The sequence below is a fragment of the Pelodiscus sinensis genome, unplaced genomic scaffold (assembly GCF_049634645.1).
Source record: "Pelodiscus sinensis isolate JC-2024 unplaced genomic scaffold, ASM4963464v1 ctg49, whole genome shotgun sequence".
NCBI lineage: Eukaryota > Metazoa > Chordata > Testudines > Trionychidae > Pelodiscus > Pelodiscus sinensis.
This window is the reverse complement of record NW_027465953.1, coordinates 476,880-492,658: the sequence shown is the minus strand read 5'-3', so window position 1 is coordinate 492,658 and position 15,779 is coordinate 476,880. Positions and strand designations below refer to the sequence as shown.

General features: G+C 43.4%; 1 protein-coding gene across 1 annotated transcript in view; it reads right to left on the bottom strand.

The window, feature by feature from the left end:
- The window catches only part of LOC142825339 (maestro heat-like repeat-containing protein family member 2B), a 44,664-nt gene that overhangs the window by 27,974 nt on the left and 911 nt on the right, over positions 1-15,779 (bottom strand). The window contains exons 2-8 of the mRNA XM_075917295.1: positions 13,511-13,653; positions 10,059-10,181; positions 9,063-9,225; positions 8,464-8,562; positions 6,810-6,961; positions 5,733-5,876; positions 284-376 (exon numbers count right to left, since the gene is read on the bottom strand). Coding sequence (XP_075773410.1) covers positions 284-376; positions 5,733-5,876; positions 6,810-6,961; positions 8,464-8,562; positions 9,063-9,225; positions 10,059-10,181; positions 13,511-13,653 — 917 coding nt within the window. The remainder of the gene's footprint in view (positions 1-283; positions 377-5,732; positions 5,877-6,809; positions 6,962-8,463; positions 8,563-9,062; positions 9,226-10,058; positions 10,182-13,510; positions 13,654-15,779) is intronic.

The window sequence follows — 15,779 nt, the reverse complement described above, 5'->3', positions numbered from 1 at the left end:
CCCTGTCACAGGATAGGTCCTCCCCATTTGGATGGGATCAGTTTTTACTATATAACTCTAACTCCCTCTAAGAACTGGCTTATGCTAAAATTGCTTTACAAACTGAGCTGGATTTTAGCTAATAAAATGAGACCACTATCTGCTTATTCTTAAGCCAGCAGAAACCAATAAGGCATGAGAAGGTCTCCGGGCTCTTCACTAGCATTCAAAAGATGTTTATTCTTAATATGCTTCAGATCTGCTGTGCTTAAGCTCAAGTGATACAAGAACAAGTTCCCCTCACCTGGTCGTGCAGAGCACTGCAGATGGCTTGAAATTTCCCTTCAGGTAGAAGGATCTTATATTCACCGGAGACTTCCAAGAGCTGCCTCAGACTCTACAACAGAGGGTGAAAGTTAGAAGGTGGGCATACAAAGGAGCAATATGCAATGACTGAAGCAGGTTCATGGAATTCATAGATTCCAAGGCCAAAAGGGATGATTGTCATCAACTAGTCAGGCCTTCTGTATGACACAGGCCTTAGAAATTGCCAAAATAATTCCTAAAGCAGAACTTTCAGAAAAAAATCCAATCTTGATTTTAAAATGATCACCTTGACTCTTGGTAAATGGTTTGAATGGCTAATATCCCACCACTGAAAAGGTAGACCTTATTTCCCATCTGAATGGATCCTGTTTCAGCTTGTAGCCACTGGATCATATCATGCCTTTCTCTGCTAGGTCATTACATATATTTCCCCATGAAGATATTATAGACTGTAAGTAAGTCACCTGTCACAGGGTAGGTCCACCCTGTTTGGATGGTATCAGGTTGTGGAGGAGTTAAAGAACTAAGGCAGCCCAAGTGACCTAGTCTCCCCAACCACCATAGCAGGCCTGGTTCTTAGAGCAGCATTGCCTAATAGTCAGGGTCAGTGCAGCAGCCCTTTAATGAGGCTCTTCAGCTCAATGACCCAAGCCCTTCTAGGTACGACCGTGCAACCTAGTGCTCAACCACCCTTTGGGGCAAACCAGTGTTGCCTAGTGGCCAGCCCTTCTCCACCAGGCTCTACCTACTCCACAGGGTCCCAGCCCAGGGCCTTGTCTTGCAGCTCAATGGGGTTTCTTCCAAAACATGCAGAGTCAAAGCCTAATACCTCAACTCAATAATGCTTAGTTCACATAGATTACTTCCCACCATTCTTCTGCAGCAGGTCATCTCAGTAACTCCGTGGTCTCTCCTCCATCTGTGGCATTGGATGGTTGTGGGGGGGTCAACTGGAACCACAGGCTGGCTGGTTTCTGCATCCTAGGGCACTGGCAGTCCCTCCACAAAAGCCTGCAAAGCACCTCTGCTCCCTTCAGCTGTCAGCCTAGACAGAACTGAGCTGCTCCCTTTTATATCCTGATTCCAGTTGGAGCATTCCCAGCAAGTATGAAGGGGCATAGCCCACAGATCATGATTAGCCCCCGCTGAACCATGCATGGTGGGTATCCTCTGTCACAAACACTCCCCCTTAAGAGGGTGTCCATTGGTGGACCTTCCTCTTCATCGTCTCCTTCCACTTGGGAGAAGTCTGTGTTTGCATGAGCCTTCCCTGCCCCAGTGTAACATACAGAAGTCATAGGGTTGGAGCGGGAAGTACTACCTCATGATTCAGGCACTGGTGTCCTTCATGTTATTAATCCATCTGAGGGGTGCATGGTTGGTGACCAGTTGAAAGGGCTTCCCCAGTACAGAATATCCCAGGGTATGTCTACACTACAGCGCTAATTCGAACTAACTTAGTTCGAATTAGTTAATTCGAACTAAGCTAATTCGAACTAATGCATCCAGACTAAAAAAACTAGTTCGAATTAGCGTTTTGCTAATTCGAACTAGCATGTCCACATTAAGTGGACCCTGAACCGGGGTTAAGGATGGCCGGAAGCAGTGCCGGCAGGGCATCAGATGAGGACTTAGAGCATGGAGCTGCTGCCTCAGGCTAGCCGAGGGCTGTGCTTAAAGGGACCCGACCCCCACCCCGGACAGACAGTTCTCAGGGGTGCCCCTCTTGCAAAGCAGTCCTGGCTTGGAGTGCTCTGAGTGCCCACACTGGGCACATCACAGCACTCGGCCATCAGACCGGCTGTACTTGCCGCAGGCTGCCATCTGGGGAGAGGGAGCAATTGGGGGGCTGCAGGAGAGCTTCCACCCCCAGAAGCCCGCAGAGCCAGCCCAGTCCTCCCCGTCGGGGGCTCGTACCCCATTCCTCCCTCACCTCCTTCCACTTACCCTTCCCTAGCCCCCCTTCCTGATGTACAAAATAAAGAAAACGTGTGGTCAAAAATAGAATCTGTCTTTATTGAACAAAACTGGGGGAGACTGGGAAAAGGAGGTGGGAGAGGGGAAGAGAGAGGGTGGGAGAGGGGAGGGCAACTACAATGATCAGAGGTTTGGAACAGGTCCCATATAAAGAGAGGCTAAAGAGACTGGGACTTCTCAGCTTAGAAAAGAGGAGACTGAGGGGGGATAGGATAGAAGTCCATAAAAGCATGAGTGGGGTGGAGAGGGTGCATTAAGAAAAGTTCTCCATTAGTCCCCATAATAGAAGGACTAGAGGACACCAAAGGAAAAGAATGGGTAGCAGGCTTCAAACTACTAACAGAAAGTTGCTCTTCACAAAGCAAAGATTCAACCTGTGGAGCTCCTTGCTGCAGGAGGTTGTGACGGCTAGAACTAGAACAGAGTTTAAAGAGAAGTGAGATAAAGTGATGGAGGTTGGGTCCATGGAGTGCTATTAGCCAGGGGGTAGGAGTGGTGTCCCTGCCCAAAGTTTGTGGAAGGCTGGAGAGGGATGGCACGAGACAAATGGCTTGATCACTGTCTTCGGTCCATCCCCTCCAGGGTCCCAAGGGTTGGCCACTGTCGGCAGACAGGCTACTGGGCTAGATGGACCTTTGGTCTGACCCAGGACGGCCATTGTAAGCTCAGGGCTCAGGGTCGGGGGTCTCAGTGGACCACCTTCATTTTCATGCACACCTGCTCCTAGGTGGCCAGGCTGGCAGCTCTCCTGCCCTAGACGGCCACTTTTCTGTGCCTAGTGCGGAGGTCGTGGACGAGGTCCATGATGTCCGCACTAAACCAGGCGGGTGCGGTCCTGGGCAGGCTCCCGAGAGCCGCCAGCCTGGTCCCGGGAAGAGGGGGATGGCTGGGTGGCAGCGGGTGGCTGGCTCGAGCCGTGCCAGGTGCAGGGTCTGCTAGCTGGGTGCTGGCCAGCCTGTGCCCCTTTAAGAGGTCCGGGGCCGGAAGGGGGGCAGACGAGTTTCCCTGGTGTTGGCCAGAGTGGCCACCAGGGAAAGCTGGGGAGGGCTAGCCTCCCACTAATTTGAATTAAGGGGCTACACACCCCTTAATTCGAACTAGTAAGTTCGAACTAGGCTTAGTCCTCGTTCAATGAGGTTTACCTAGTTCGAACTAAGCACACCGCTAGTTCGAATTAAGTTCGAACTAGCGGAGCGCTAGTGTAGCACCTATCAAAGTTAATTCGAACTAACATCCGTTAGTTCGAATTAACTTTGTAGTGTAGACATACCCCCAGGGTGTAGATCACCCACTTGATGGCCAGGGCCTCCCTTGCTATAGTAGGGCGGCAGGTCTCTCAGGAGAACAGCTTGCAGCTGAGATAAAGGATCTGGTGCTCCTTCCCACCTATTTCTTGAGATAGTACCACTCCTGGTCCTACCTCCGAGACCTCCATTTGAAGGATAGAAGGCTTTGTGAAGTTGGATGGGATAGGACCAGCTCTTGGTTCAGCTGTTTTCACAGGGCCTGGAAGGCTTCCTCACAGTCTTCTGATTACTGGACTTTCTGTGATTGGGTGTTCTTCATCAGGTCCAATAATAGGGTGCCCAGTGTGATGAAGTTGAGTACTAAGCAGCCACTGTGTCTGAAGTATTGTGGCACCTGTTTCTTTGTCATGGAGGTGGGGCAGTCACACAAGCCTTAGACCTTATTTATCAAGGAGCTATAGTTTTCCCCTTCCTACTGTGTTCACTAAGATGGCACTTGGCTGGATTCACAGTGAGTCCTGCATCTATTGGGGCTTACAATACCTTGCTAAGATGTCAGAGGTGTTTCCCCCAGCTGGTGCTGTGGATGACAATATTCTTAATGCACACGGCTGTATATTGCATATATGTTTGCAATATTTGGTTCATGAGCTGCTGAAAAGTGGCTGAGGCTCTGTGCAGCCCAAATGGCATCCTGCTGAATTGCTATAAGCCAAGCAGGGTGTGGAAGGCACTCTTCTCACAGGAAGCCGGTATCAGGGGTATCTACTAATAACTGTTGGTCAGTTCTAGTGTGGAAATGAACTTTGCATTTCCCACTATATTCCTCCTTGAGATTTCCCCATGTATGCATCCCAGTATCACTTCAGCTTTTTTGGCCACAGCATCACATTTGTAGGTCATGTTCAGCTGAGTATTCACCAAGTTTCCCAAAATATTTTTCAGAGTTACTGTTTCTCAGGAAGCATCCCTCAACATGTATGTATCACCTACATTGTTTTGTTCCTAGATGCATCTATTTACATTCAGCCATATTTAAATGCACATTTATTGTTAGCACCCAGTTTACCAAATGATCTATATCACTCTGAATCAGTGAGTTGTCCTTTCCATTATTTACCACTCCCCAATTTTTATTTCATCTGCCAATTTTATCAATGATGATTTTATGTTCTCTTCCAGGCTATTGATAATGAGATGACAGTCTAACTCCTTCCGGTACCTACACACTTTTCTTCTTTGCTGCTTGAAGCTTCCAGGATATCTCTGATGAAATCTACATATTTTACTACATTTAGGCTCTTGTGTAGTCCTCTGATACTTTTAGTCAAGTCCATGAGACATTGATTCCCTCAAAATCATGGGCATTCCAATCCCAAAAGCAACCACATATTCTGGACCAGAAAGCCAACATAGATTGGGAGTAAACCATGGAGGAAGTGGGGAGGGGGGAAGGGCAGCAGGGTTGTGGCCCTGGATTTGCTGCTTGGCTTGTACTGAGCCAGCTCACATAGACTGAGCATGCTCAATCATACTACTGAAGCCAACTGCCCTCAATCCATCCTCTCACTATCAGCAGACAAGAGTTACCTTGGTCATGTGATACTGAGGGTAGATGAAATAAGAGAGACAAGGTGGGTGAAATAATATCTTTAATTATATTATCTCACCCACCTTGTCCCTCTAATATCCTTGAACCAACACAGCTACAACAGCCCTGTACACAACGGTAGATGAACTAGACGGTGATTTTATATCTATCTAGTTATATAATCTAAAGCAATGCACTTCAGGCCTTCTTAGTATTAATTTTCAGCTACTGGCAGTTTATTTAATACTGCCCAGAGACAACACACAGCAGCCCCTGCTCTGAGGAGTTTATTTATAATCTAAAAGAGAGACACAGAGTTGATAGGATGTACCAGTAAATCACAAGGAGGGAGTATCTTATGGGGGGGCGGGGGGAGGGAACAGGTGTTTTGTTTCTTACCTCCTTATCATCTCCAGAAACAGAAGATACTTTTCATGAGAGGCTTTTACCTACAAAACTTGTCACCTGGGTCACCATGTCTATAAAATCAAGACTTGCGTGTTTATCTATTATCTAACAAGTCACTATGTAGACCAGGAAACGCCACTGGTAGCAGCTAGTGCAGTTCACCTATGCGCACACATTGATAGTTATTTTAATAAGTATCTCACCTTGGTGACATGAAAAACATTAACATCCTCTTTATATTGCTCAAGGAGCCATGGGATCTGTTCGAACACCTTATCTTGATGATCTTCTTTATGCAGGAGGAGGCTCATCATAGTACCAAGGGCTTTGATAATGGCCTGCTTGACCTACATAGAGACACAGAATTTATGTTCCTACAAATTCATTCAATATCATGCAATGGGCCCATCTTTTCTACTTCTGACGAGTGCAATTTCCCTTTTCCACTGTTGAAACAGCCCTATCTCAATATTTCCTGGTAAAGAGTTAAGACTCATGGGCTTCGTCTACACTGGCATGATTTTCCGAAAATGCTTTTAACGGAAAAGTTTTCCGTTAAAAGCATTTTCGGAAAAGCACGTCTAGATTGGCAGGATGCTTTTCCACAAAAGCACTTTTTGCGGAAAAGCGTCCGTGGCCAATCTAGACACGCTTTTCCGCAAAAAAGTCCCAATTGCCATTTTCGCGATCGGGGCTTTTTTGCAGAAAACACTACTGTGCTGTCTACACTGGCCCTTTTGCGCAAAAGTCTTTCGGAAAAGGACTTTTGCCTGAACGGGAGCAGCATAGTATTTCCGGAAAAGCATTGACGATCTTACATGAGATCGTCAGTGCTTTTCCGGAAATTCAAGCAGCCAGTGTAGACAGCTGGCAAGTTTTTCCAGTCTAGAGACAGCTATGGTGTTGGTTTCAGAATTATATTCTACTGCACCTCACAACTTTCCCAAGTGGGATATTTCCCCAGATTAGTATGCACACTAAACCAACTCATTCCTGCTGTAACTCTACTGGAACTGAATAGACATCTGCCAGGAATGAATTTAGCCCATTCTCCTATATTCATCTGCATGTCAGGTGACAAAACTGGAATCTATGTACACTATGTACAGACAGAATTTCCATGAGATTGTGACATTATAATCTTTTTTAAATGTTTTACATCATACTCCGTTCTATCCCAAAGAACCTGCCATTGAACTCCATCATCACAAAGAGTGCCATACACAGAGAATTTAACAATATAATTTCTCATAAAGGTTTAGAAAGCCTACAATTCTCACCTCCAAATCTTCACATGTGGTCCATTTGCTTGTCACATGACGATAGAGGGGAAGAATTTCATCACAGAATTGAGATTTACCCATTTTGGGAAATGGCCACCTTTCCCAGTTCCTAAAATATAGATTTACTGCCCTTGACCATTTTTCCAGAACTGCATGGAAGGAAAAAAGACAGGCAATATGAAAAGGATGCAATAGTAATAAGGATACGTTGTTTTATCAGTGAAGACACCCAGGCTTGTAGTTTATTACAATTCCATGCCCAATTCAGGAACAGCTGATGAAATCCAATAACAGTTTTGAATTATTTCTCTTCCCTCCTTTCCGTTTCTTGTTTCTCAAAAGGCTTTCTTCTCTTTTGTCTCTCTCCATCTCTTTTTAATTCCCATCATTTGAAAACATATTTTTTTCTCCCTTGTTACCTCTTAATTAGAGCTGATTGTAAAGGTAGTTTAAATTAAATTAAAAGTGTTTACTCTTGTTTTTTTCAAAATTTCAAATTACAAAGATCATTCACATGTTTCAAAAATCAACAAATTTCAGCCACCTTTTTAGCTGTACAAAAACACTGAACACATCCTGATTAAAACTGTCATTGACATTTTTTCAGTTTAATATTCCATCAACTTGGAAAAAAATATGAAAAATGTAATAAAAAAACAAAATATTTTGACCAGCTGTTTTCTGAATGATTCATGTCCTCTGCAGTTATTGCTTATTTAGCCCTAAAACTGTATGATTTCCTATTGGGTTACAGTTTGTCTGAAAGATGTTCAGTGCCCCTAACTCCTATTAGCTATACTGAGATTTGACAGCATTTTGCCCTAAAATTAGATGCACCCGCTGCCCTTGAAAGGAAAATTAAGGCTCAATCCTATGTTCTATGAAGCTGATGGCAAAATTCCCATTTATCTCAAAGGTGCAGGATTAATCCCTTAGGCCTGATCTACACTAAAGGGGAAAGTTGACTTAAGGTACGCAACTCCAGCTATGTTAATTATGCAGCTGGAGTTGACGTATCTTAAATCGTGTTTTCAGACTGTCCACACAGTGGAAGGTTGACAGGAGTGTTATTCCTCATGAGAAGCAGGACTACCGGTGCCAACGGGAGCACCCACTCAGTTCGAATTAGTGGGTCTTCACTAGACCTGCTAATTTGGACCCTGGTGATCAACTGCAGCAGCATTGATCTTCTGCATAGTGTAGACGTGGCCTTACTTGAGCATCAACTAAAAAGCAAAGGAAGAGAGAAGTGGAGAAGACCAGAGGACAGAGAAAGAGGGTGAAAGGAGATGATAATTAAGAAACTAAAGAGGAGGAATGGGTGGAGGGGTGGAAAACGGGACATTTTTAAATGTAATTCAGTCTGTTGCCTGCACATTCTCCCCCAGGAATTTCCTGGCACATGGGCAGCATCAGCTTTTGTTTATTTTTAAAATATCCACAAGTCATAAAGGGCCTGAACTTACAAATGCTCAGCACCTCCAGCAAAGTAAGGAGCACTCTCAACTCCACTGAGTGCCACAGGAGCATGAGGACTCAGCCCCTGGTACAATCCAGTTCAGAGCCTGTTTGTAAACGATCAGTCACTTAACTCTGTACCAAGGCCCCTAAATATCCATTTTGGACATCTACAATAAGTGCTGGCACTTACCACCACAAAATGGTTGCCTCAGCCTGCTCTCGCCGACTAACATCCGCATGGAGCTCATGCTGTACAGGGTCATTCCCTCAAAAGGAATGCACTTGAGTGCTGAAAAGAAGGACCAGAAGAAAAGGAAGACAGTCAATTGACTGTTATCTGCCTTCTTACTATCGCATTTAGAAACACCGCTGGGTCGGATGCTATGGGCTCCTAGGTCATTTTGTGCTGCGTACACAAATGATAAGGCAGAAGTAAAAAATCAGTGGGGGATTTACCCTGAGGAGGAGCATTCTCCACCAATGTGCAGCTGTGCCAGATGCCCAATCCTCTCCCAGAGTAGGAGAGAGAGCACTGGGGAGGGATGAGAAATGGAATGGAGAATAGCTCCACTAGACCTGATTTTCCTCAATCCTGTCCTTTAAGAACTTCAAATGGGGCATAAGAGCTTGCACCTTGGTGTGGATAGCTCATGGTCTAGCAACTGGAACCAGCCACAGCAGTTCATCTCATGCCCCCCAAATAGCACTCTGTGTAGCTGTACAGAGCGTGAACCTCTCTCCTTAAATGGAAGACAATAACTTTGAAACAAAAGATGGAAGTTGACATACGATAGGCTGATGATAGGTTGTCCAGCGTAATCAAAGTGAACACGTCAGACAGCTTCAGTGGTTTCAGATGACATTGAAGCTCATACATCACCTCATTGAAATAGCAGCGTGCCAGAGCCACTAATGTGTTGCTCGCTGCCACTTTTAGTTCATTTGTTGCTTCCTTAAAAAATACAAAAAGAGAGAGACTGAAGTGATTAAAGCCAACTACACCAGCCAATGCTGCTCAAATGAATCAAGTTCTTATTTCTGTTTTCCACCCAACTTTCTGAGAACAGAATCATGAGTCATAAATAATCATTGAATCGTTTGGCTAAACACTTGTCAGCCTTTCAGTTGTTTGCAAGCTGCTTAGACTATTCGCTATTAGCTATTTGTGGTGGATGATTGGCTATCATAGTGACATGATATTTTTCCCTCAGAGGAGGTGGGCAGCTTCAAGATATTCAGAGAATTTTCCTGAATAAACTATCCCCTAAATCCAAATACTGCTTCTTTTGGAAACAGCTCAGATTCTGTTTAAAGGTTTCATCCTGCTGCTTAACACCATAGTATCAGAGCACCTTCCACACAAAATCAGTATCAATAATGAAATCCCTAGTAGACTTCACAAAATACTTGCTTGTTAAGAAACGGTAGGCCTCTCTGCATCTGATATATGTCACAATATCCTGACCTTACAAAGCACTTAAGCACATGTGTAACTTGAACAAGATGAAACTAGTCACATGCTGCTTAGGACCTGGGATTTCTGGAGGACGGTGTGGGGATCTGTGGGCCCCTAGCAGTCATTAATCCTGGAGTTTCAGTATATAGTTTACAAAAAATGTTTTAATTAGTGTTTTAATGCTTTCATTCCTGTCATTAGCATATAGGGAAAACTAACTTACCTGAGTATCAGAGGGGTAGCCGTGTTAGTCTGAATCTGCAAAAGCAGTGAAGTGGGTCTTTGACCACAAAAGCTTATGCTCCAACACTTCCGTTAATCTAACTTACCTGAGTCTCTCTCATGTGGTTTGAGGCAAGTGTTATTATTTTGCTCAGTAGCCTTCTCTCTAGGACCTGGGCATCCTGCTGTAATACTTTCTCCAGGATACAGTAAATGTCTACTCTGTTTTTCTGGGGACAAAACATAAAAGAACAATTGGGGAAAATGTTTCCTTGATGACAATATAGTAATGCTATAAGCTAATATAGTAACGCAATATAGTAACACTTACGCTAATAAGCTTCTGCCCAAAAGAGTTTACAATCTAAACATGAAACAACTAGCCCAGGCTAAAAGAGCAGATCAATAGCCAGGAAAATAATTCAGGTCTTCTGATTCACTATCTGGAGTCCTCTCCACTAGACCACACTGATTCCACAGCCTGCATACTCACTCAAGTAACCCCTAGTCTTCATTTGTATAAAACTTGCTATGCCCTCCACAATCACCCCAGCTAGCAGCATTTCAGAAGAAGCTGAGCAATTTACAAATTTTTTAATCAGAAGAAGGGCCCTGCACTGCCCCCTTATCTAATTTCGTTTATTATTATTATTATTGTTGTTGTTGTTATTATTATTGTTGTTGTTATTGTTGTTCTTGTTATTATTAGCATCATGCCTTTTTTTATCCACTCCAGACAGAATTTGTAAATACAATTATAAAATACCCAACTCCTGCAGTAAATCTTCTGCAGCTTTTAGGGAAAATTAGCTCAGGAGTTACCTCTACATTGACAGTAGCACACTTGAAGGTCTCTTTTATGGGGTCCATCAAAGTTCAAATTCACAGATGATACTAAATATGGAGGAGTTGAAGGTATGAGTTGTGACAGAGAAATAATCAAGAGGGGCACAGAGAAATTAGAAACCTGAGCAGAACAAGACTGATTTCAGAGAACTGCAAACTAGCGCACCTAGAGAGGGGGTCAATATAACTGACATAATGAGAGGGAGAAAAGTGGGAAACAACAAGTGACCTGGAGTGACAGTGAAAAAAAAAGTCAGCCATCTGGGTTGGGTTTGTTACATACAGGAATCTTGTCATAAAGCAGGAAGACAACAGTTTCTCATTGTTCATCTGAGGTGTGACTGCTTCTGGCTTATTTCACTTTTTTGGCACCACATTCCCCAGAAAAGATCAACAGCTTGGAAGTAATTCAGGAGAAAATTTTAAAAAGTGCAGGGAGGCCAGCAGAACTGACTTTTAAATAGAGACCTGCAACCTCTATGGGATCTGACCTCATGCATCAGGGTGAGGTTGGGTGGGTGTAGGGGAGCCTGCCTTGACAATAAATGGCCACGTCTCCCTTTGACACGTGCGGATCTCTAACAAGCAAAACCCAGGCCTGTCTCAAGTCTGGTGCACATAAGCATGCAGGCAAGGTCATGGGAGAAGCTGTGAGAGGAAGGAATGTTTTGCATAACAATGCAGATGAAGCATGGTACGTGAGACTATGTCAAGAACACATGGCAAGCAATCTTGTACAGGTACTTCTGTTTCTGATAACCACAAATTACAGATGCAGCCATACAACTGTCAACTATGCACATAGCAGCAACATCCTGAGTGACAGGATGTACTCCAGATAGGGTATTGGGCATGTTACATATCCTACACAATATGTAATCAATTGGTAAATATTATTAGAACAACCAAGTCTCGCTTTGCTATAAAATGGGCTTAGTAAGAACAATCAGTGGGAGGGAATGAGCAGGATTGACCCACAGGTACTGCTCGATGTAACTAGAAGTAAATAGGCCCTACACACCGGTGATCCAGTGCATGGTGTTCCAATGCATGGGAAGAAAATGAACCCTGACCTCCTGCCTGCTACTGTAGGTAGCATACGGGTGAAGTGTAAGTGAACTAGTCTTTATTATTGTATTATAGTAGCTCTTTTATTAATTGCTTTTGCATTGCTTTGCACTATATTATTGCTTTAGAATGTATGGCATTTAAGGTTTAAATTGTGTAGTAATTGTTTTTAAGGCTTGTAAAACTTAAACAACTGTAATAACTGCTTAAAGCTTGCAATAAATAAGAAAGTGGTTAAGTATCCCTGGAGTGTCCTGGTTTCTCTTGGATCTAAAATAAATCGTATCACATCACAGTGGGAAAACAACTGGACTCCCCTGGGCTCAGATCAGGTCAGCTCTCCTCCACAGAGTCAGCACAACCGTGACTGCCTACTCCAGCCAGCCACCACCTCCTTGCTGCATAGCATGCACTGTGGAGTGAGGATGCTTAGGAGTCAGTGTTTCTTACCCTGCAGCACGTACATTGCACAGCAGGGGGCAGTATCAGAGACATAAAATTTAGACTTTAACATCAGGAAAAATGCCCCAGCTATAAGACATCTATCAGGTTATTACATAGTCTTCATTGGAAAGTGGTGGAAACCCAGTCACTAGGAGCTGTTAAAATTGGTTTGGCCCAAAAAAATGAAAAAGGCACTGCTGGGAAATTGGATGATCCAACAAGCCTTTCACATCTGTCTCCTGTGAGTCTATAACTCTGAATTCAGGCAGCTGAAGGTGTGAACTGCCTGCTAAGGTCATAAAGCACTTTGGAATGTTCAAAGCCAATGGTTGGCTACACATTCCAGTGGTTGTGCTTTTAAAGGATGCTGCTGCAAACTGCTATCACTGCTCTAGTGGGGAGAGGCTCTGCCTCTTTCCATTCATTTTTAAATGTAAGGAGGATTTTTAATTGAAAATCATAATTGATAACTTATGAATACAAGAACCCCACACTATTCAAGCGAGCCAGAAATGAACTGCTTGTCTTGGCTTCCTGGTACTTGAAACTAAAATGCCTTCTGTGTTGACCCTTAATAGAGAAATGGACTTTGCTGGATGCGAGTATTAATAAAGGAAAAAGGGGTTTGGATTATTTAAGAACCCTTCAAAGCTATATCCCAATCATATGTCATTATAATTAAGAAGTGTTGTCTTGGGTTTAGAGCAGAGAGTCAGTTCACATGGGTTTTATTCACCATTCTTCTACTAACTCACTATGTGGTGTTGAGCAAGTTATTTAATTCCCCATGACACAGCCCATCAGTAAATGGGGATGTTTATCACTCTCCCAAAGGTGCTGTAAAACCTAATTCATGAGTAAGTAGGTAAGTGCTTTGAGGTTTTTGGATGAAGATGCTAAAGGAGGACAAAATACTGCTATAAGAGATTATAGATACCCCTACAGTGCACTTTTATAATATACAGCCCATGTACTCCAGTGTGTACAAAAGGACAGTGCTCCTCTGAGTGTCTCTTTATTATATCATCCTGATCTGTAACAGAATTTTGCAGGATGAGTTTTGCATGAAGACAGAAGGGTAAATACTGATTACACTGAAGGTGGGCTGAGCCAAGTTCTGTATTGAATTACTTCCATGAAGTCAAACAGAATTTGGAGTGGAAACATGGAAAACAGATGTGATTTGATGAAACTGCCTTACCTCATCCTGCTGAAGTTTTTCTAGCAGAACAGTCACAACGACAGCCAGTTTGGTCTCAGCTATCTTGACAATCTCAAGGGCAATAGAGGCCTTATCTTGATCGTCCATATGGTCCAGGAGGAGAACAACCTTGCTGTAAACAGCTGAAATTAAAGGAAAGGATTCTGCTGGTTATCATTGATGTTGGGATTCAGTGCTTGTGTCTTTAATTCACTATCTAGTAAAGACTCTGTAGGAGACCAGACATGGTGATAAGTGGACCTGGGAATCATGCAAATCCTTTTCTTCCCTCATGGTGACCATGTCTGTTTGCAGAGCTATTGTGGGGGGACGGATTATAATAAGGAAAAGCTGCTCCTTTTAAATAAGATCCCCACATAAACTAATCTTTTCCACCTTTACTATTAATTTAGGCATTTTGATAGCACACAGAATAATTTATAGCCAAGATTTTTAAAACTGGGTGCCTAAACTAAAACTCCTAAATCCATATTAACACGCCTACATCCTGATTCAGCAACTTAATCACATGCCTAACTCTATGCCAACAAATAAATCTAAAGTTAAACACATGCATGCTGAAGTGTTTTGCTTAGTCAGGGTGTCATTTCCAAAAGTGCTGAGCACCCAGAATTACCTATGGATGGTGCAAAAATCTTCTAGGGGTTCAGTATCTCTAGAAAATCAAGCCACTTTTCAAAGACCCCACTGTATGAATTTAGAAGTCAAACTTTATGCACTCTGTTTTGAAAAAAGGCTTCAGTTTTATTTTATGATAATTTAAATACTTGCAGAGAAGACACACGGACTAGGTATTTGTCCAGTTGCCTCTAGAGACCCTACAAGATTTTCCCCCAATGCACAACATAAGAACATAAGAACGGCCGTACTGGGTCAGACCAAAGGTCCATCTAGCCCAGTATCCTGTCTGCCGACAGTGGCCAGCACCAGGTGCCCCAGAGAGGGTGGACCGAAGACAATGATCAAGCGATTTATCTCCTGCCATCCCTCTCCAGCCTCTGACAAACAGAGGCCAGGGACACCATTTTATCCCCTGGCCAATAGCCTTTTATGGACCTAACCTCCATGAAATTATCTAGCTAGGTGTTTTCCATGGGTAGGGTGATTGCCCCATACCTTTATGTGAAGCCTCAGAGATTAAGTCTTGGTAAGTCTTGCTCACATAGTCAGGATCAGTGTTACCTGTAAACTGAGCACTTGGGTGGCAGACATGTGTTTCTAATGGTTGTACACATCCGTACATGCCTCAATGCACCTAAAATGTATTCTACACGTAGAATTGGAGAGAACATTGGTCAGGATGCAATTGATCTCCAGATTTGAGGGTGGGGAGGAATTTTCCCTGGGTCAGACTAGCAGGGATTATTGTTTGGGAGGTTGGGAATTTGTCTTCTTCAGGAGTATGGGGCACTGATCAACCACCAGGATCATCAGGGCTTTTCTGACCTAATCATTTCTCTACCATTGCAAAGGCCTCAGGCATTGGTAGCATTTCAGTTTCTCCTATCCTCTGTCTGCAGCACACAGCATCTTAGTCTCCTAGGCCTTGGGCACATCTACACAGCAGGGCTAAAGCAGAAATAAGCTACACAACTTGAGCTATCAGTTGTGCAGTTTAAGTTGAAATAGTTTATTTCGGCTTTTGGCGCTGTCTACACAGCAGGAAGTCGGGGAAAGAGCACTCTTCCTCCTACTTCCCTTACTCCCCATAAAATGCGGGTTATAGGAGTCGGAGAAAGAAGTTCTCCAGCTTGACATTATTTGACATTATGTTGAAATAATGGCTTGCTGTGTAGATGCGGACTATGTTATTTTGCAATAACATCAGTTATTCCAAATTAACACTGCTGTGTTGACATACCCTTCAAGAGTGACAATTTTTAGTCCAAGACAAGTTTTGGTTTCAGCATAGGGTTGCTAGGTGAAACGTAATGGTTTGTGACATACAGAAGATTAAAGTACATGATCTAATGACCTACCAGCCTTAAACTCTATGAAACTGTGAAATAGTTGATGTATTAATAAAATCAGGATTTTATCTCCCATGTGTCTCTCAGCAAAAATTCTCCTGGAGACTTAATATTTAACAAGAAATCTGAAATGCCATATTTATCTGTCTCCATTGTAACAGCATTCCAAGGCATGGAGGAGGAATTGATCAGAATTTACCCTTCCCATGAAAGATTGCTCAAGATTAGGCGATTACCCATCCTTACCCTTCGATTCCAACACCCAGATGCAGATGGAA